At 43.2% G+C, this 21,936-nt stretch overlaps 3 protein-coding genes across 4 annotated transcripts in view; 2 read left to right on the top strand and 1 right to left on the bottom strand.

Annotated features, from left to right (window-relative positions):
* The window catches only part of LOC128738960 (maternal effect protein staufen-like), a 30,263-nt gene extending 21,323 nt beyond the window's left edge, over nt 1-8,940 (bottom strand). The window contains exons 1-2 of the mRNA XM_053834468.1: nt 8,706-8,940; nt 8,036-8,329 (exon numbers count right to left, since the gene is read on the bottom strand). Of these exons, the coding sequence (XP_053690443.1) occupies nt 8,036-8,229 (194 nt within the window). The 5' untranslated portion in view covers nt 8,230-8,329; nt 8,706-8,940. The remainder of the gene's footprint in view (nt 1-8,035; nt 8,330-8,705) is intronic.
* A 729-nt stretch (nt 8,941-9,669) lies between these two features.
* LOC128737432 (uncharacterized aarF domain-containing protein kinase 5) lies at nt 9,670-11,690 on the top strand. Of its 2 annotated transcripts, XM_053832067.1 has the most exons (5): nt 9,937-10,018; nt 10,077-10,696; nt 10,759-11,276; nt 11,335-11,502; nt 11,564-11,690. In XM_053832067.1, the coding sequence occupies exons 2-5, from the start codon at nt 10,100-10,102 to the stop codon at nt 11,670-11,672; spliced, it is 1,392 nt and encodes a 463-aa protein (XP_053688042.1). In that variant the 5' UTR covers nt 9,937-10,018; nt 10,077-10,099; the 3' UTR covers nt 11,673-11,690. The 2 variants fall into 2 exon arrangements, with proteins under 2 accessions (XP_053688041.1, XP_053688042.1); XM_053832066.1 differs by having other exon boundaries at nt 9,670-10,696.
* Nucleotides 11,691-15,971: 4,281 nt separating this feature from the next.
* LOC128736684 (uncharacterized) lies at nt 15,972-19,749 on the top strand. Its single transcript, XM_053831171.1, has 9 exons — nt 15,972-16,128; nt 16,193-16,582; nt 16,647-16,881; nt 16,944-17,086; nt 17,153-17,395; nt 17,457-17,819; nt 18,269-18,661; nt 18,729-18,993; nt 19,047-19,749. The coding sequence occupies exons 1-9, from the start codon at nt 15,972-15,974 to the stop codon at nt 19,747-19,749; spliced, it is 2,892 nt and encodes a 963-aa protein (XP_053687146.1).
* Nucleotides 19,750-21,936: the final 2,187 nt, after the last annotated feature.

The raw sequence follows: 21,936 nt of genomic DNA, 5'->3' as shown, positions 1-21,936 counted from the left end.
GGGTGACCATTTTATTCGCCAAACTTTCATCCTCCATATCGGATCTTTTGATCTATCCGGTGAGTCGTTTGGTCTATTCTCAGCACACTTGTCCATTATTTCAGAGTTTGGGTCTGAAATGTCTAACATTTGATTGGGAACTGCTAGAGAATCGCGAAAATGATTTTTCATCAGCACATCTAGCGTTTCTTTTGCATTTGAAGTGAAAGAACCATCACTATTTTTGAGAAATCCTAAACCATTAGAATGAGATTTTGAGAGAACCTTCTGCAGCCTACTAACAACCGGGACACTTTCAATGTTTTCGCAATTAAACCCATAATCCCTACGTTTAGATCTTCTGATCTCTTTATTGTATTCAGTCAGGGCCTCTTAATATTTGGGCCAATTTGATGTGGTTTTGGCGTGATTAAATTATTTTTCTGAGCCTTTTCCTTAATTTCTCTAGCCTATCGTTCCACCATGACACATCCGTATCCGTAGAACGCCTTTTTTCTGGACAACTCGAACGGTAGGCTTGTTTAATTTTGTCTATCAGAATTTGTGAACTCTTTTCAAGCTCCTGATAACAGCTTATTTTTACTGAAATTATTTCGCTCTCACCCTCAAGACGGTTGATACGCAAAGTTTAAAGGTATAAGTTGTAACGAGTCATGAAGCGATGCAAAATCTGTAGGCAAAAAAGCAATCCTACTGACTCTAGCAGTAGGACCGCCCAACCATCCTCGAACATTCGACGACTGGCTAAATGGACGGTTCTGTAAGCACTCTTCTAACGATTCCAGGGACAACTACGTTTGAGGTATTAACTAGAACCCAAAGAAACAAACAAAGATTGAGAAAAAATATAATCGACCTGTTTTTGCACAGAGCTTAGATGTTACATATGAGCCGTTCCGAATTATAGTGGTCTATTGACAATTTTTTTTATCAAAAATGAGATTTTTACATAAATCTTATCTTTTTGCCAGGAAACGAGTTTTCAGTACCTCGCGGCTGACGTTTAAGTCGAAGCTATGTATAAATCGATTGAAATGGCGTTGCAGACCGGCGATTGTGCTAAAGGCGCTATAGTTGGTTCGCCGATGCGGTACACGCAGAAATGGACCGTTACGTAGAACACGACTTTGAACGTATATGTTAAGGTTCGCCAGTAGACATGGGCAATCCACTCTCGAGGTCAGCATGTCGCCGACAGCCATTGCTCGGATCACGTCGCGACGAGTGTTCAACAGGTCAAGATCGATGAGTCTGAATGGGGCCATTCCAGGGCAATCTCCGAAGTGCGAGACGTATGAATCGGCTCTGCACTGACTCGATTCAATCAACTCCATTTTGGTAGTAAGGACTCCACACAGGAGCGCAGTACTCAAGGTTGGACCGGACAAGAGCGAGCGCAGTAGAGAGCTTTGAGGCAGTAGATGTCGTTGAAGTTCTTGGCGATCCGCATGATAAATCCCAGATTCCTGCAGGCCTTGTCGACAATATATGCGATGTGCTGTTTGAAGTCAAGCTTAGAGTCAAGCAGTATTCCCAAGTCCTTGAAACAGTTTCGCGGCGTAAAGACACGTCTGATAGCATGTAGTCGAATACGAGAGGGTTCAATTTCCTTCAGAATGTAATTATTTCACATTTGTCGGAATTAAGCAGCATGCGGTTATCATTGTACCATTTCGCAAAAATCAATAGCTGCTCTTGCAGGAACGCCGCGTCGGACGGACTATTGACTTTAGCATACAGCTTCAGATCGTCGGTAAAAGAGAATCGCGAGCAGGAAGTTGACATCGTTGAAGCAGACGAGGGAAACCAAAAGGTCCGAGATGGCTACCTTGTGGAATTCCAGAGTCAGCAGTGAAAGGTCTGGAGGTAAACCCGTCGATGTTAACTTCTAGGTTGCGGTCGGAGAGGTAAGAATTAAACCATCGTAGCAACGAGCCTCCGATTTCGAGTTTGTCCAGCTTTGGCGATGGCGGTTCGATGGGTCAATTTGTCGAAAGTAGCGGTAAATAACGTCCACCTGCGACCGGTCGTTAAAACTTTTTATCACGTCGGACGTAAGAGTTAGAAGATTATGAACAGGAAACATGTAAGCCGATTTCCATATTGTTGGGAAGACACCTGTACTGATTGATAAACTGAACAGGTGGCTCATCGGAGCAGCCAAGGTGTTGATACACTGTTTCAGCAGAAGAGACGGAAGATATACGGTCTAGAAGAACGAGAGGATTTTAGCTTGGCGGCGGCTGATATGACCATCGCGTCGTCGATGGAAAGATGAGTTTAACAATTATCGAATACGGGGACGCATTAAACGGCGGAAATTTCTTCTCTTGTCAACCTTTCGTCAATAAATACACTGGAGAATCTCCGCACGAATAATTGGAAAATCTCATCTGTTTCACTGCCCAGGAACATTAACGAAGGAACCCCTTGCCCTTCCGCTGTTCATTTACGTGCTTCCAAAAGGATTTTGGATTCCTTTTCAGTCTACGTTCGATGTTGCTCAGGTAGTTCCGGAAGCAGGAGCGAATCAGTCGTTTGTAACGCGTGTTGATCGACAAGTAGTGGTTACGGAGTGGCAACGTTCTATATCTTCCACTCGGATTTCAGACGTCGTAACGTAGCGTTTACCCAGGGTATCTGCTTCAGAGCGGGCATGGTTCTTTTTGGGACATGTCGATCGATAGCGTAGTTCAGGATATTGGAGAATGTCATTGCGGCAGAATTAACATCTTCCTTGTCCAAAACTGCATCCCAATTGATGCTAGTCAGGGTTCTTTGGATTTCCCTGAAGTCCGCACGGGCGGAATCATAGTAAACGATCGGTGGGTGCACTAGTCATGGACGTATTAGTTGACGGATAGTAACCAGCAAGGGCGGATGATGTAGAACGTCCTTAATAAGCAGGGAAGGAGCCTTCGCTATTTCGGGAGCCCGAACTTGCAAAGCATAAATCGAGAAAGTGACCGTTTTCGTTAGTAATGTTGCTGACTTGTTGCATGGTGGCAGTGCTGTAGCAGTCGAGCAACTCGTTAGTGAGTGGAGATAGAGACGACGAGCTAGAATCAACGTACATAAAACCATTGCCTCATCCGCGCCACTTTAACCCTGGCAGGTCGAAATCCCCCATAACGATTATCTCGTCTACTGGAGACGCTATTGAAGCTATTGCATTAACTGAGTTCACATGAGCAATCAAGATAACGGGGTCGCGGATACGATCAGGAGGCAGATACACACAAGCACACAAGAGCAGCCTCCAGTCTGCAAAATTTACCGTCACCCACATTTGCTCGACGGGTAGCTAGTTGTCATTTTCGACAATAGAAGCTTTGAACTGATGATGGACTGCTATCGAGACGCCACCTCCTGTACTTTTGCGGCTATTGTATATGCTGCGATCGCAGCGAAACACCTCATAATTAGGCCCAAATATCTGCCGAGAGCACGTACGATTGTCAAGCCAGGTTTTGGTCAATACGATTATCTCGTACGGACTGTCGGCGCAGGCAAGCAGATAGTCTACAGCACTCGTGTTCATGCCACCCGCATATTGGTAGTAGCAGAGTACGGATCACCAGTGGGGCGAGAGTCAATAATTTCGAACTTGCCTGGCAGGGGGTTTTGGAGGTTCAAACTGGCAACGTCTATCTCGGAACGAGCTGCTGATTATGAAATACAGCATCCCGCAAGCTATACCTAGCAAGGCACACCCATCAGCGGGATGTAGGTATTGCGACCCCGGTTAGGTACTAAATATCGAAACTCTCATCACGAATAACGAAGAAGGAAAAAAGAAACGAGTAATGGATAAAGATTGGAAACTCGGTTTCGTAGTGTTGGGAAAGCAAAAGCAACGAGTTATCCGGTGAAGATCCGTAGATGTCCGTATACGTGTGTTGAGAATTAAGAGCGAAATTTTTCAACTACAACCTAATCAACGTCTACGCACCGACAAACGATAAATCCGATGATGCTAAGAACGAGTTCTACGACAGGCTCAAGAGAACCTATGAAAAGTGCCCAAAACATGACGTGAAAATCATCATCGGAGATGTAAATGCGTAGGTCGAGAGGGAGGAATTCTTCCGTCCAGTCATTGATTGGAAGACATAGCCTTCATCTGCCGACCAATGATAACGGTCTGAGACTCATAAAGGCATCCAAATGGAGACTCTAGCTCTCAGATCGACCATGTCTTGATAGACGATCGACACTTTTCGAATGTCAAATCAAAATCAAAATTGATAAATCATCACTACTCATCGCGATGATTCAAAATGCGAGCTATTCGTGTTTGATTGGCATCACTAGCGATCAATTCATGCGTGAAAAAGAGTGAGTGGTAATCCGTTTTTCTCTCACTCTCATCAAATATTTCTCACCTAGAAAAGAATTGCCGGAGAATTTGACGTTATGGAATCACCTTTGAGAGTGTTTTGAACCGAATCAGTACTTTTATCGATGAATAGCAACATTGACGCCAGGAAGCTTGATCAACGAATCGCAGAACGGCACACGGAGTTTCTACAAAACGGTGAGCTGCAGGAACTTTGCCATGCCTGTGATGTGCAATGAATGATAGTGCTGGTAATCTGCCCACTGACAAAACGGCAGTAGCAGCCAGGTGAAAGGAGCATTTCCAGACATTGTTGAATGGAGAGGTAAACGCGGAGATCAGCAGGAACGGGATAAGAATTCTAAGCGATGGTCAAGCTGTGGAGCCACCAACACAGGAGGTTAAGAAGGGAATCTGTGAGCTGAAAAACGGTAAGGCTGGTGGGAAAAACGGTATCCCGGCTAAACTTCTAAAAGCGGAGAGCGAGCGGCTAGCAATCCACAGCATCATTGTCAGGATTTGGGAGGAAGAACAAATGCCGAAGGAGTGGTTGGATGGCCTCATTTACCCAATTTTTAAAAAGGGGCATCGACTCGAATGCAAAAACTATCTGCCTATAGGGTGCTCTCCTGTATCCCGTTCTGCAGACTGAGACCGTTAGCGGAATCCTTCGTCGGCGAGTACCAAGTTGGTTTTCGTCAGGGTCGCTTCACGACGGATCAGATGTTTACCCTGCGTCAGTTACTAGACAAGTTCCGGGAGTACAACTTGCAGACACATCATCTGTTTGTGGACTTAAGGGCGACGTACGATTGAGTCAAACCAAACGAGCTGTGGTAGATAATGATATAATATGGTTTTCCGACGAAACTAGTTACGCTGATTCGTGCGACGCTAGATGGATCTACCGTAGAACAGTGGAAGAGGCCTTCAGGCCTTTTAAAAGGAAAGCGGCGAGATTGGGGTTTCCCATTAACACCGCCAAAACGCAGCACATGATTGCTGGCAGGGAATGTGGGAGACCAAGTGATGTTGGTGCCGAGGTGGAGTTAGATGGGAAACGATATGAAGTAGTGGAGGAATTTATATACCTTGACATGTGACAACGATGTAAGCCGCGAAGTGAAACGACGAGTTGCAGCCGCGAATCGGACTTTCTACGGATTACGTAGTCAGCTAAAGTCCCGTAGTTTGCAAATTCGCACAAAACTGGCGCTCTACAGAACACTAATTCTCCCGGTGGCCCTTTACGGACATGAATCATGGACGCTAGAGGAAGCTGGTCGACGAGTGCTTGGGGTTTTTGAGCGTAAAATTCTGCGATCCATACTTGGTGGCAAACAAGAAGATGGAATGTGGTGCAGGCGCATGAATCACGAGCTGTACCAAGTATACAAATATGCTGATATAGTGAAGGTAGTACAACGTGGCAGGCTGCGGTGAGCTGGGCACGGGGCCAGAATGCCCGACGAAAGAGTAACCAAAACTATTTTCAGCAGAGAACCAGGAAGAGGCCGTAGATTCGGAGGCAGACCCCGTACCCGATGGGTGTGCGCTGTCGAAGACGATGCACGTTCAGCTGGTATTCGTGGGGATTGGAGAACGGCAACCCCGGACCGACAGTACTGGAGGACCATAATTCGTTGGGCGCAGGATCGGTAACGGGCCGTTGCCACTTATGTAAAGTAAGTAATGTTTGTTTACAGCACGCGTCCGTTTCTGGCAATTTTTGCCAAATGAAAGGTATTTTACTCATGTTTTCTCTATATGAAGAGATGCAAAAGTCCATATCACCGGATTCCGCTAGGAATTCATTGGTCTTTCCTCACCATAAATAACGCAATTTTAATGAGGAATCGGATAACAGGGTATGTGTTTAGGACACAGGGCGGTCGGCATCTTACTCTAATTTTAACGACGTAAAAGTGAATCCCTGAAAGTGGGATAAAGCCTTTTTCAAGTTTTTGAACTTTCCCCTCTTCAATGGTGATGGTCACCCCGTCTTTCACAAACCCCCTCTTGTCATCTAGCTACTTGTACAACTGCTATCAGAGCAAATGTAATAGAAACCCACCCGTTTTATCAACCCCCTACGGTGATCCTTTAATGCTAAAGAACGTGTGTGCCAAGTTTGATAAAGAGCTGTCCAGGCATGCCGGAGTTATGGCGGAAGGTACATTCATACTTTTCCCAGTTGGCCTCGAGGTATGATGCTGGGCTAATGAGTCAGTCGTCGTATGTTCGAATCTCGACTGGGAGTGACTGTTAGAGTCAACAGCAACTGGCCCTGTACTCTAACAGCTGGCTGCGAAGTCTGTCGTATAAAAAAACAGAAGGTCAAGTTTCGATAGCGGAATGTAGCACCTAGGCTTTGCTTTGTTTTACATTCATGCTGTCACATGTTCCTTGTCCCCCTTGTTGGCTCCCTGCAAATCAGCTCCCCTTCTGTCACGTAGCCAATTATGTATCTGTTTGCTCTCTAAAAATTCCTATAACGGAGGAGAAACAAAGCCTTTTTTCATATATCCCTCCTCAGCGGGAGGGCCCCCCTACTCGTTTCCCTCCATTTACGTTGAACAAAAGGTGTTGTGGACTATTTTTGACTGAGTACAAACGAAAAGATGCGTCGCTGGTCTAACAAGCTAGCCGTCATATGATTGAATTTCAGCTTGCAACTGGGAGCGGCTGTTAGTATTTACTCTAACTCTAACATTAGCATCGTAGCACTAGCCTAGCAATTGTCCTGTACTCTAACAGCTGGTTTTTGGCGACAGCCCAGGACCGAGTGCAATGGAGACACATTTTGATACCACCAGAGCCACTTCGGCTATGCGGTGCTAGAGGAATGCATACAAGTATGTAATGCATCAATTCAACATATTTTCTATTCAGAGCAGTCAGTTAAGACACTAAGTCTAAACTTATTTGTTGGCGTTATTTTTAGCATAGACTGCGAATCTCTCCTTGGATGTTATCCTAGTTAAAGCTCTTTGTTCCATGGTAGCACAGGTGATTCAGACTTTCAATACTAAAATTAGTAGATATAATTATTGAACAATTTAAATATAAATATTCTTTTACAGAACTTAGTAGAGGCATTACTCTACATGTTGTATAGCTGTGCTATATAAATTGCTTATTAGAAACCTCGCCAGATGAAAAAATCTGCAAAACAGCCGTACACCTTTAGGACACAAAGGGTTAAGATTGCCGCCTATCGTTCCAAACTATTCACATAATTCTGAGATTCCCCAAGGGAGTAATCTTGCTATACATCGATGAGTTCACCTCTTGCCAGCTGGATGCCAATCAGATCAAACGAAATGTATATGCTCATTAATAGGATACTGTTTATAATAATTTGCAGGTAACTGCTATCTGCATCAAGTTTTTTTCTTTGCGGTATTTGGGAATAACACATTGGAACAAAGAATAAATCGCGAAAGCTCTACTTGCTGCTGAGACCATAACATTATTTATGGTCAAGATATATCGTTACATTAGAAGACAAATAAATTTTAAGTAATATCCACACCTTTTTTTTACCAAACGCCATCCAAATTGCGTTAAAAATTACTGAAAAAGTATGTTTCTGCACTAAAACTGCGATGTTTACAAACGTCATCGCGATAACACGTCATCAGCGATAAATTTTCTTCCACCTTCTCTCGATCTCCTCAATTCTAGCACTCTTACCTTGGTCCGGGATGATCCCTGGGCGGCTGCGGCATAGCGGCCGGAAGCGGAACATTCGGCGGTGGAACGTTCGTCAGATGAGGCATATGCGGTGGCGGCGGTGCCTGATGCGGTGGTGGCGGTGGCTGCATTTGCGGATGAGCCATATGATGAGGAGCTGGCTGCGGTGGCTGGGGAGGATGGCCGTGTATCATCCTGCTGAAACTTGTCGCTTTTCCTTGACACTCTACTGAGCAAATTTTCTTCACTAACAGCGATTGATCACTATATTTTGCACTTTAATCACAATGAACACTGCAAATAAAACAGACAATAAAGCAATTAGAAGTATTTTACAATTTTATTATTTATAATAATATAATTGCAATTATTAATCGCTGTTTGTAAATCCAAACTGTCAGTGTGACAAGTACAACCTCTTCCCAATGTCTTTATGCTTCCGTGTCTGCTGTGATTGGACTGTGATTTAATTGAGCGACAAAATTGCATATATGATATAGGCAGACAATCCGCCATGACAGACGATAGGAATATTTTTTTAAACTATTAATATTTAGTACAATTTTGTGGAATATTTACTAAACTTTCAAGATCAATGTGATGCATTGTAATAAAATATGACCTAGAGTAGTTGGTAAGGGTACACGCAAAAACGGCAAACATTCCTTACCTTTTTTCTCAGCTCGGAGCGTAAAAGAAAAACGAGTCAATATTTTGCAAACGCTTTTTTGGACACAATAATACACTTAACACTTTTCTTCTTATGACACAATAATTACACACACTCTACATTCCTTTTTCCGTTCAAATTCCACCCGGTAGAGAATCGTCGGCAAACAGTAAAGAAATTTTTCTACAACATACGGACTTCGCTGCTGGCGTTTTTTGCTAAGCACTGAAATTATCTAAACACGAGACGAGAAAGTCGAAAAGAAAAACCCTTTACGTCCTGTGATGCTCCACTCATCGTCGGTGGTGTGAGTGAGATGGCTCGAGCATGAAACGGGATTTGTCGGACTCATGTCAGCCGAGTTGCTATCTTGTCAACGGTGCAAAAGAGATGGACGCAAATGATGTGAAGCTAGATGTGAAGATGTAAGCAGTTTGATACAGCGGTGTACCAATTTATTTAAAATACTACTGGTACTACAGCTTGAATCCGTTAATTGAATCAGGACTCCAACTATCGAGTCGTGTTCATTAATTAGGCCGACTGACAGTTCATAGAAATTTCGAAACGATAGAATTTATTCATACATTCAAGTGCTTTTAGTCGGAGCCCAACTGACGATCACCCAACTAACGAACAGGCCTATTAAAGACCTTTCAAAGAGTGACCTTTCATCGCTTCTTGGGTCTCAAAGTCTCAATAAATAAACGAAAATGTGCACTGATCAGTGCCTATAAAAATAAAGTATTCTTCTGTCCCAGTATGACATGTCGTCTTGCATCTCTACTTTAATAAAAGTCCTTTTTCCATTTACGCCATTTACACGCAATCCCGTTACAATTTGTCGGAATGAGCGTAAATACCTATACATAGAAGTAATTATTATTTTGTTTTCATTCTTCCACGTAAAAAAAACAGAAAAGCATTGTTAGCAGTTGCGTTAACCGCGAATTTATTGTTAACGTTGCAGGTTTACCGTGTTACATTTATTCAATTACAAAATAAAACATAAACAGCACCTTTACGGACTTTATTTAACAGTATTAACTAATCCACCGGCTTCTGAATAAACTACCTGTCGAGTACCAAGTAATCTCTAGAAACACACCGCATTCATTGAAATGATTCAAACAAATTGCAAAACGTGCATCAGATTATTCGTGAGAAATTTTTGCCGACATAGTCAACAGTCAACCAGAATCCCGCCAGCAGCAAAACGAAAATGGAAATCTCGACACATTGCGCTCGGAACAACCACCGGTCTATTGGTTGGGTCAGTAGCGGTCGATGGCCTACGCAACGATTTCGAAAATGTACAAAGTATTCAACGATTCGGTAGATCTTTAGTAATCGGCGCTAGTATTTCAGCAGATTATGCCTGGACTCTATGGGGCATGGAAGAAACAGATTCTGATTACGCAGCCACAATTTCCAAAGTACACCAGAGATCGGCGGAAAAGATACTGCAAGGTTGCCTGGCCAACGGAGGGTTGTACATCAAATTAGGTCAGGGTGTTGCTGCCGTCAATCATATCATTCCGAAGGAATATGTACAAACGTTACGGAAACTGGAAGACCAATGTTTAACTAGAAAGCCTGACGAGGTTCGCTCGTTGTTTCAGGATGATTTTGGGAAAGCACCTGAGGAAATTTTCGAAAGCTTCGTGTACGAGCCTATTGCAGCGGCTAGTTTGGCGCAAGTTTTCGAAGGCGTTACCAAGGACGGCCAAAGAGTTGCTATCAAAGTACAGTACGCGGATTTGAGGAAACGATTCAACGGAGATCTGCGAACTATTCTGTTTCTACAGGACGTTATCGCGTTCATACATAAAAATTACAACTTTGGTTGGATCGTTAGAGATTTGCAGAGCACTCTTCGCGAAGAGCTCGATTTCGTACACGAAGGCAAAAATGCTGAAAAGTGCGCCAACGATTTAAGGAAACACAGTCACATATACGTACCGAAGGTACTATGGGAATATACTAACAAGGTAAAATGGATCATTGCATCATTCATTCTGAACATTAAAACAACTTGATATTCTTGCTACAGCGCGTACTGACGACCGAATTCATAGACGGCTGCAAGATAAGTGACCGTGAAAGCTTGCGTCGCCTCAACATAAACATCGCGAAACTGGATGTCGCTTTATTCCGAGCATTTGCGGAGCAAATATTCAGTACCGGTTTTGTTCATGCAGATCCGCACCCGGGCAACATATTCGTGCGTCGGGATCCGCGCAGCGGCAATCCGCAACTGGTTCTTCTAGATCATGGATTGTACGGTAGACTGAACGGGGAGATCTGCCACAATTTGTGTCGTTTCTGGGAAGCAATTGTCCTCAAGGATCACAAAGCTATGAAAAAGTACGCACTGGCACTAAAAGTGAACGATTATCGTACATTTGCGGAAATATTGCTCCAGAGACCGTTGGAGCTGAAGGGTGCACGCTTAACCACCGGCCTAACGGATGAAGATCTGGCTTACATGACCAAACAGGCTAAGGAACACTTCGATAAGGTGATGGAAACGCTCCGAAGTATGCCGAGACATATTATTCTTGTTATACGGTAAGCAAACCATTAAATGAACCCAAAACTGTTAGAGTGAATTGTTCTATTTATGTAGAAATTTGAACACTATTCGCTCGATTGCGATGGACCATGGGGACTTGGTGGATCGTCCCAAAGTGATGGCGCGTTGCGCGATTGCTGCACTGCGGCAAGCAAGTGGAAATAGCATTAGGAATTTCTTTTACTCAGCGTTTAGACGCGTCAATTTTGAGTACCAGCTGTGGTATGTATGGAATGTTTAGTCAAACTTATCAGCGAATGGTAACTATTTAATTCTATTACAGGAAATTTTCGATTCAGTACTGGCTCATAACAAGCTATTTAAAATTTTTGACGAGTTTGGGACGGGCGCCGGATACAACACACTTATTGAATGTGACAGTTGACGTATGAACTTAGCACTTTCGCCGATCGCAGTATATTGTTTTTGTTCCTATAGATAAGTTATTAGTTGTGATAAAAGTTGTTACTAGTTGCTAATTAAATTAAGTGATCCCTAATTAATCGTTCTAAAGCCGTTTTTAAGGTCACTTACTTACTTAGTTGGCCTTGTGTCTTATGACAAGGCCTGCGTAGCACAATTCCTCCATCTAATTTGGTCCATGGCAGCTGGTCCAATTTCGCGGGCACCCAGTGCTCGCCACCTCGTTCACTGTACCTCTCTTCCTCCTGTTTCCTACCAGATTTCTTGTTTCAGATTCATTCTGGTTCTTAGCTTAGATGGTTCTTAGCATCCGCCGTTCATGTTTCGTGCCCGTAAAGGACAACCGGTCTAATAAGCGTTTTGTACAGTGTGCACTTTGTACAGGGCCTCAGATTGTTCGACCGCAAGTGTTCGTGGAGTCCGTAGTAGGCCCGATCTCACGGCTGATATTGTTTTCCTCTAAAGCCAATGAGCCAAGGTAAACGAACTCATCGACTACCTCAAACTCATCCCTGTCGATTACTACGGTACTGCCAACTCAAGCGGGCCCTGTCGCGCTCGGTTCCGCTCGCCAGCATATACTTCGTTTTAGACGTAATTATCTTCAACCCAATCTTCTCTGCTTCGCGTTTTAGTCTGGCGTACGGATCTACCATCGACTCAAATGTTCAGCCGACAGCATCCACGTCGTCAGCAAAACAAATAAATTGAAAATCATGCCCCGCATTTGGATTGCCGCTCGTCATATAAAACCTTCAAGCGCAATGTTGAATAGCAGGCAAGAAAGAACATCTATGTATCATTTTGATTCGAGAAGGTTCCTGGCGGGCAGTGCAACCGGCCGAACGATCTGCCTAAGCCTCGAAAAGAATAATTACAGCCTGGTTCAGCGAGCAAATATGACAAAAGAGGTGTGAAACTGTCTGCAGAAGGCGTCCATGACAACGGCCTGCTGCGGATGTTTGGCCTGTTGAACCGGCTAATCTCGGTGAAGTGCGGATCAGTAGAGGACTACGTGGACGAGCTGGTGACTACGACCAACAGCTTGAACGGAATCGGTTTCGAGGTCTATGATGGGGTCTTTGGCTTCATTACTTATGAAACGACTCCCCGAATACTATAATCCTATGATTATGGGACTTTATGCGTTTGGAATGGAATTAACGGCGGACGTTGTAAAAGTGAAGATTATGCAGGACATAAAGTGGCCGTCGCAGACCTCCAGTATGGAAGGAGCTCTCTACACTTAGCAGAAACCACGACAATCGAAAGCAGAGAAGAAGAATGGAGCGTGCTTTACGTGCAAGAAAGAAAATAGAACATTTTGCCGAAACAGGGCGCTTACAAGCCAAAAGGAAAGGCTCTGTAGTGTGCTCTGCTGACTGTGGTGAGCGGAAAAGAAGATGCGTGGTATTACGACTCAGCAGCAACATGCATGACCAGGTGCGAGGAAATCTTCCAGAAGAACGAAGAACAGGTAGTTTCCATCGAAACAGTGAACAACCAGTCGATCAAATCCTTTGCCAAAAGCTTGGTTGCGATTGAGTCGGAGGAAGGAGCGATCGAAGTACAAGAAGCTCTACACGTTCCTGATATAGCTACAAATCTATTGTCGGGGAGTAAGATCTGCAAGAAAGGGCTGACGACGGTATTCAACGCAAAGGGATGCGAAGTTCTGGATTCCGAAGGGGACGTTATCGCATCTGGTATGGAAGTGGATGGTCTGTATCGGCTGAACCAGAAGCGACTCAGACATTTGAATTCACAAAGAATTCAAAAACTGGTGCTTATGGTAGATGGAATCGATTTCAAGAAGGAAGCAGTGCTGAACTGACGGCGTGACGTGTATCAGTGGCAAGCAAGCAAGAGGCACATTCGATTCGAGTACATTCGGACGTATGTGGTCTTGTGGAAATACCATCGATTGAAAGGATGAAACAAGACGGAGTTATTCACTTAACGTTGTGTCCGCATACGCCGGGACAGCCAAATGCATGAACGTGGAGGAATCAATGCGAGATTCTGCTTCTAATTTCAAATCAAATTTCAAGGTTAATTTCAAAGTTCAATTTAAGTACGATTTTATGTGCAATAATCCATATTAAGTCCAATTTCGAGCATAATTTAATTCTAATTTCACCTCCTTGGACTTCAATACCACGACTAATTTGAAGTGCATTTTTAAGCCCAATTTGACAATGTGAAGTTCAATTGTACACAAAGCTCGACTCGTGATCAAGGGGTGCTCGCAGCGACCTGGAATCGATTATACCGAAGTCTACGCTCCAGTTGTACCGTACTCCACCGTGCGTTACCTGTGATGACTTTGGTGGTGTAGTATAATTACGACCTTGAACCAATGGAAGCAATTACGGCTTTTTTACAGGGGAAGCTTTGTAGTCGATGATCCGACGGAGGACCTGAATTGTGCGGACTCAAACAAACGAGCAGGATTTTGAACAACCAGTTCAACGAGGCGTTGCGAGAGTTTGACCTGCCCAGATTCAACCATAGAACCCACAACCATCCGGCACCATTTCGTGGAGGGCGAGAAATGGTTTTAACGACAAGGTCGTTAGAGTCCATTTATGGCAGTCAGCATGGCACCGAATATCACCCTTCCCTTCACTTCTTCAGTGTACCAACATGCTCCCATATAGACTCGGGAAACCATCACAAAAATATAAAATTAGTTCAACTAACCTGCTAGCCGTAATAAGATCTTGCAACTCGAAGCACTAAACATTGCATTCTATAAGTTCTATTACTTTTTCGGTCATTTATTACACTGAATACTGATTAGTAACCATCACTATATTTTCACTTTTTCGCCGTCGGTTTTTCATTAATTTTTTCAGCCGTTTCAATCGTCAAATCACTCGTGAAACTTAACTTGAGGCACAAAAAACTTTAATTTACCACCTGAACAGTTATTTATAGAGGTATTATAATCATTTTGCCCAAATTGTTCACTTGAATTGATAGGAAAAACTTCACTTCGTTTCGATTGCAATTCCGAATCCGCGACCGTCGTTGTTGTACGTTGCCAAGGGAACGGACGTTTATATGGAGTGATGCCAACGTAAACATTCTAATATGAAATTGACCAATTATTTTCGCTATTAAATTAAAGGCCGTAGAGTGTCGATATACTTATAAAATTCACTGATAATAAAATTCACCGTAAACAACATTTTATGTGATAGAATTACTGTCGGAACTAGTTCAACAGCAACAGTAGATACGCGATTCTTCATTTCATAATTCTTCATAAGAGATTATTACCTACTACTAGCAACTCTATTCTCAACAAAACGATAGTGGCAACAAGTACTGAAATCAGTAAAAAAAAGCAACTGGACTCTGACGACCTTCACCTTAAAGGCCCGCAAAGTAAAAAATAAATAAAATGATCCTAAATTAAGCTAAGAATCGCTCAACAGTGGATGAATTACGAGCTACGAGCACTGCTAAGAAAAAAGTTCCACCGTATAACTGGTGAAAGTCAGGAGAACATTAGGCCGGATTTGTCGTACGGATGCTAGACGATAGTGCGGCGCACTATGGGATGAAACCATTGTGCGGCACCAGCAACAGAGGGGCCAAAAAGGCGAAAGGGCTAAGTCGATGACGACTTGCGACTTCGGAGGCGCACGGCAAATTTGGGACGAGTTGTTCAAAATCAAGTTGAATGAAAACGGCTGCTTGATTGCAAGACGGCGACGATCACGAAATACCGACGGAAAGTATATAAAAACAATTAAAAACTAACTTAAAGGAAACTGTGACCTCATGAGCCAAAAGTGCGGCGTTTGTACTAATCTGAAAAGTATCTGTTTATTTGCACTAACATCTGTCCCAGTGGATCACCTGCGATCCAATAAAATGATCCGTAGTTTTTCCCCTAATAAGGGGCACGTGAAAACAATATCCATTGCATGATACGAGTAAGAAGTTTTCGTAGGTAAATAGTTTTTACTTTGGCCAGTAGCAGTTCATTACTTGAATCGAGATAACAACAGGAGCTAGTACGATATGATTTCAACGCTGCAACGGGCAGGCGAGAGTTGACACTAAAGTGTAAATGATCAAAAGAAGATAGACAGATTTTATAAGAAGCCATTATATAGCGTTAATGCTATGCAAACGACATTGATCGCCAATTTACGCTTTTTGCATTTCTCCCGCATATTGAACTAATGACTGATTATAAGCCCTCGGTCGGATTGAGAAGGGCCAGTTCCACTTTAGCGTTGGTCAATTTAAAAATGTTGTACACATTGCTGATATTGTTTCTGATCGCGTTGCTGCTTTGCGACTACCGAATGAAGCAAGGGGAAGCGTATCGTGCTGCCTGCCAATACCCTGGAGGGGCCATGTTGCCACTGCTGGGAAACCTCCTAGAAGTTTTAGTTAGAGATCCTGGTGGGTGTTTTAATTTTATTTCAACTGTGAAGAAGTGCTAAGATTATTTCGTCTTACAACTCAGTGAAAGCATTCGAGTACGCTCGATCGAGTGCAATGAAATATGGCCAAACGTACCGACATTGGATCTTCGGCGATGTCATCCTGAACATCACCAGGGCAAAGGAAACGGAGTTGATTCTTTCCAGTACAAAACACACCAGCAAAAGCATCGTCTATCGGTTTCTAGCACCGCTCATGGGTGATGGACTGCTGTGCAGTAAGGGTGACAAGTGGAAAACTCGAAGACGGATCCTATCGCCGGCATTCCACTTCAACATATTGAACGATTTTCTTTTGGTGTTTCAAGAAGAGGCCAATAAGCTGGTGAACGCCCTGGAAGCTGATGCCGACCGGAAGCGTGAAGTTGTGCTTCAGTCGATCATTACAAGATTTACACTGAACACAATTTGTGGTGAGATTAGAATAATTTTAAGTGAGTAAAAGATGATCTAATCTAACTATCTACGTATCACAAGAAACCGCGATGGGTGTGAAGCTGGACTCCTACAAGGACGCAGACCGATACCGCTCGAAAGTGTACGATGTTGGAGAATTGATCGTTCACCGAACGATGACTCCGTGGTTGCACGGTGATGGCATGTACAATTTTTTAGGTTATCTACAGCCCCTAGAACGTGCCATTGAACCTATTCATGAGTTCACGAGAAGTATTATAGGACAAAAGCGGGAAATTATGATAAAGAAACCTTCGTTTGACAGTGCCGTAGCACAAAATGCGTTAGTGAATATGATTATTACAAAGTGAAATGGAGAAGTGCTAAGATATTTGTCATTTTCAGATACTTTGGAACAAAGCAGCGTTACGCTATGTTGAATACTCTTCTGATAGCTGAAGCTAATAACGAGATTGACGAGACCGGTATACGGGAAGAAGTGGATACATTCATGTTTGAAGGTAGTACAGATTACTCATAATTTATAACGTTTAGCTAAGTTAGATCCAATAATCTCAACTGCTAAGGGCACGATACAACGGCAGCCGGAATAATATTCGCACTGCTTTTGCTGGCCAACGAGCAGGATGCGCAGGAGAAAGTCTACGAAGAATTCCGATCAGTGCAGTCAACGAAAACCAAACACGAAGTGTTCACAACAATGGACTACAACAATCTAAAGTATCTGGATCGCTTTATTAAAGAATCACTTCGGTTGTACCCACCGGTGGCGTTCATCTCCCGTAGTGTTTCCGATAAATTAAAAATCGGTAAGTTTGTTGTTCCATTTTAAATTTTTACCACGCTAAATATGTCCTTTCCAAGAAACAGATTCCACCACATTCCCCCACGGAACGATGACTAACATTCACATCTTCGATCTGCACCGTGATCCGGCGCAATTTCCCGACCCGGAAAAGTTCGACCCCGACCGGTTTCTCACGGAGGTGGCCGCCAAACGGAATCCGTACGCATACGTACCGTTCAGTGCGGGCCCGCGCAATTGCATTGGCCAAAAGTATGCACTACTGGAGATGAAAACCATCATCTGCGCCCTACTGGACCGGTATCGGATTCTTCCGATAACCACACGCGAAGAGGTTATCTTTATGGCGGACCTGGTGCTGCGGGCAAAGTCTCCGATCAAAGTTCTGTTCGTCAAGCGGGATACTATAAAAGAAAGCATCACCGAATGTAGCGATATTTAAATTAAATCAACTTAAGTCTCATGGTGAAAATATAATCGTATCTTGACTGACGCGACCCAATGTTTATGGCTTATCGCTTGATACCGTAAATCGCAGATAAATTTGCCTATTTTTGAAGCATTTTATTTTGATGGGAAATTTCGCTAAGCAAACAGTGTCGTATCTACATTCGTATAGAGTGCATGTAATTCTATTTTGGCTGAAAAATGGATTTTTGGATAAGTTTTGCTATAGTTTTTGGGATTCTACTGATAATACTATACGCTATTGATGCCCATCAAAAGCGTGGACGAACGTTCCGTGCAATAAATAAGTTTGCTGGGCCACCCGTTTATCCCATTATCGGAAATTTGGATGCAATAGCGTTTAAAGATCCCGGTTTGTGATAAAACTGTTCGTAAATAGTTTTGTTTTTAATTCCTTCTATTTACACAGCCAAAACGTTCGACTTGGCACGCACTTGGCCAAAAATTTATGGCGGTTCCTATCGGTTCTGGTTGAACGAATGGCTCTTTGCTCTGAACATTGTAAGGGTTCGTGAACTGGAACCACTGCTGTCCAGCACGAAAAATATCGACAAAAGTATGCTGTACCATTTCTTGCACCCCTTTCTTGGGCTTGGTCTGCTGACCAGTACCGGTCCAAAATGGCTCCAGCGGCGCCGGATATTAACACCAACGTTTCATTTCAACATTCTGACCGGATTTCACAAAGTGTTCCTAGAAGAGTGTGAGCAACTTTTACAAACACTGGAGAAGCAAGCCAGCTGCGGCGAGCCTACTAAGCTTCAGTCCGAAATGTCACGTTTCACGTTGAGTACGATTTGTGGTAAACAAAAAACAACTTATTGCTAGAATAACTAAGATTGTCAGACTACAAAAAAGTTTTTCCGCAGAAACTTCAATGGGTGTCAAACTGAATTCCGTGGAAGGTGGAGAAGTATATCGGCAGAAACTGTACGAGATTGGTGAACTGCTGGTTTACCGGTTGATGCGTCCTTGGATACACAGTGACTTTACTGCTCAACTCAGCGGTTATTTTTCTGCCTTCAAAAAACTTACAGACCCCGTTCATTCGTTCACTAAGAAAATCATCAAACAAAGGAGAGAGCAATTTTATCAGATGTCGGACAAGCTGGAAGATATTTCCGAGGATAACATGTAGGATTTTGTAATTTTTAATCGATCCACTTATTTAGCATGAACTTTTTTAGTTACACTAACACGAAGAAACGGTACGCAATGCTGGACTCCCTTTTACTGGCCGAAAAGAAGGGACAGATTGCAGAAGAAGGAATCCGTGAGGAAGTCGATACGTTCACCTTCGAGGGTCACGATACTACTGCAGCAGCTTTGGTGTTCATATTTTTCCAACTGGCACTTGAACCCGCCGTTCAAGAACAGATGTATCAGGAGATTTGCGAAGTTCGTTCCCGTAAGCCGGCCGAGGACAAATGGTTCAGCCAGCAGGACTACATGGAAATGAAGTTTGTAGACCGGGCAGTGAAAGAGTGTCTACGTATGTGGCCACCGGTTGCATTTATATCAAGGGGCATTACCGAAGATATCGTATTAGCAGACGGTGATGTCATACCGGCCGGTTGTATTGCCAATGTTCACATCTTTGATTTGCATCGTGATCCGGAGCAGTTTCCAAATCCGGATGTGTTCGATGCAGATCGTTTCTTACCGGAGAACGTAGAGCGCAGGAATCCGTACGCATACGTCCCGTTCAGCGCAGGGCCCAGAAACTGCATTGGTCAGAAGTACGCGATGATGGAGTTAAAGGTCGTAGTGGCGCACACCCTGCTGCAGTTCAAGGTGCTTCCCAAGACTCGTTTGGAGGAGATTAATTTTGTGGCGGACTTGGTACTACGAAGTACCAACCCAATTGAAGTTAGGTTCGTTAAACGTTAGAGCTAGTCATTGACTATTATTTCACGTAATAACTAAGGCTATTTAAAAATTATCTAGTATGTAAAAAACAATAAAGACAACCTGAATTAATCTATTCGTGCTTCAAAATTGGGCGACTTTCTATGAGTTCTAATCCAATGTAAAATGGCATTCTTAACTTATTTTATCTTATCTAATACCGTCACAGCCGGAAAAAAAGAACGTTTGGTAATAATTTCGAATCAAAGAAATATCTCAAATACCGTGAAAGCACCTAATTCCGATCACCTAAGCCATGATTCATCTTTGAGCCTCTACTGAAAAATACAGCTTTGATATTTATTTACACGGTACCTATGTGTCTTTAGCAATTATTTTCAATTATGTTTCATGAAAAAATACTAAAATACCTAAATTATTTACCGCCAGTAGAATAAAATGCATCAAAGTATTAATTGGGCTGTGCTGTGTGTGATAAGTAACAGTTCAATTGATGTTCATGTCATCTATTGACTTTATTAGATCAGCCCGATTAAGGAAAGTTTTTCTCAAAATCGGCGATAACCTTAGCCCAATTAACGAAATTTGACTGTAATTGGTCTGAAGGCTTTTGGATGTGATTTGTCACGTTTTCCTGGTTTTGGTATAAATACAACTTTTACCAATCTCCATGTAGACGGAATATGATTTAGTATCAGACTTGCCTTAAAAACCTCGATTAAAGATGGAATTAGCGCTGATTCTCGCTGAATCTGCGCTGCGAAAATCCCATCTGCACCTGCCGATTTATAAGGTAGAAAGGATCTCACTGCGTTTTCCATCCTAGCTCTAGTGAAAGCCATCCCTGCGACTCTGGTTGCAATCTCTTTTGTTCCCTCAGATCCCGAAGAGTTTCTTTGTGAACATCCTATGTCACAATCAGAGTCCGAGCTGGCAGCAGCATGAACTGAGGAAGATCCCGGAAAGTGAGTCTCCATCATCAAGTCTAGTACTTCAGTCGGAGATTTTGTGAACGAACTGTCATCTTTCTTGAGAGTACCGAGTCCGTTCGAATGATCCTTAGCAAGAGTCTTCATTGGAGTACTTTCAATGCTTTCACAAATGTGTACCCAAGATTTCCTTTTTGATCGTCTTAGTACTTTGCTATATTCGGTTAGAGCTCTCCTATATTGAGTCCAGTCCGAAGTAATCTTTGCTCTATTGAACAGTTTTCGCGCCATTTTGCGAAGCCGTTCGAGCCTTCTGTTCCACCAGGGAACATTCCTAGTTGAAGTAACCCTTTTAAGTGGACAATTACTGTTATAAGCAGAGACTATCGTTTGGTTTAAGACCTTTGAGGCCGACTCAAGTTGTTGAACCGACCTAATTCTATTAGTGAGGTTTTTCGATTCGAGCTCAAGCGCATACTGATCCCAGTTGGTTTTCCTAGGATCTCGATATGCGACCTGTGACACTAGGCCACCCACCCATTCGAAAATAATGTGCCTGTGATCAGACAGCGATGCTTCGTCCGACACGTGCCAGTTCTGTATTTTCTCCGAAATTACTGGACTGCACAGGGTCAGGTCCAAGACTTCCTCCCTGCTAGCATTTATGAATGTTGGTTCATTGCCTCTATTAGCAATATCGATATTGTTTGACGAGAAGAATTCTAAAAGGCACTCACCTCGATTGTTGATGTTAGTACTTCCCCACAGAGTGTAATGAGCGTTGGCATCACAGCCGATGATAAAGTCTCAACCTCTTGAGTGGGAGCCTCAGAACAATTACCAGGAAAATAGGCCGATGCTATGATAATATCGCACTTTCCCCTGGCGGTTGGTACCTCAACTCTGATCGCGACGATGTCTCGTTTAATGAACTCTGTAATGGGAAAACAATTAATATTTGCATTAACCAGGACAGCAGCTCTCGGAGAGTCATGCTTGTCATCATAGTATAACTTACATGTTCTTGTTTGAATACCTTGTATTCTTCCTTTGTAGACCCAGAGCTCTTGAATCAAGGCCAGGTCCACAGCATCTTTGATAAACCTCCTGGAAAGTATGCCCGATGCAGCTTTCGCATGATGAAGGTTTATCTGCAGAACCGTAGTGTTCTGCATTTTTGTGAATTTTCCGCTCACTAGCATTTGGGAGAGACGGATTCCCTGGAGGTTTAGACCTCATGGTGGCAGTTTTCTTACTGCCAGTACCCGAACTCGGTTTG

Source organism: Sabethes cyaneus, chromosome 2, assembly GCF_943734655.1.
Source record: "Sabethes cyaneus chromosome 2, idSabCyanKW18_F2, whole genome shotgun sequence".
In the NCBI taxonomy this organism is placed as follows: Eukaryota; Metazoa; Arthropoda; class Insecta; order Diptera; family Culicidae; genus Sabethes; species Sabethes cyaneus.
This window is presented reverse-complemented; position numbering and strand designations above follow the sequence as displayed.

Bases quoted from the DNA above. Each gene is read 5' to 3' on its own strand.
- LOC128737432 (XM_053832066.1), top strand. From the start codon at position 9,827: ATGATTCAAACAAATTGCAAAACGTGCATCAGATTATTCGTGAGAAAT. The intron at 10,697-10,758 runs GTAAAATGGATC...TTCTTGCTACAG, and splicing joins TATGGGAATATACTAACAAG to CGCGTACTGACGACCGAATT. The intron at 11,277-11,334 runs GTAAGCAAACCA...CTATTTATGTAG, and splicing joins CATATTATTCTTGTTATACG to AAATTTGAACACTATTCGCT.
- LOC128736684 (XM_053831171.1), top strand. From the start codon at position 15,972: ATGTTGTACACATTGCTGATATTGTTTCTGATCGCGTTGCTGCTTTGC. The intron at 17,087-17,152 runs GTAGTACAGATT...TCAACTGCTAAG, and splicing joins GGATACATTCATGTTTGAAG to GGCACGATACAACGGCAGCC. The intron at 18,994-19,046 runs GTAGGATTTTGT...GAACTTTTTTAG, and splicing joins GATATTTCCGAGGATAACAT to TTACACTAACACGAAGAAAC.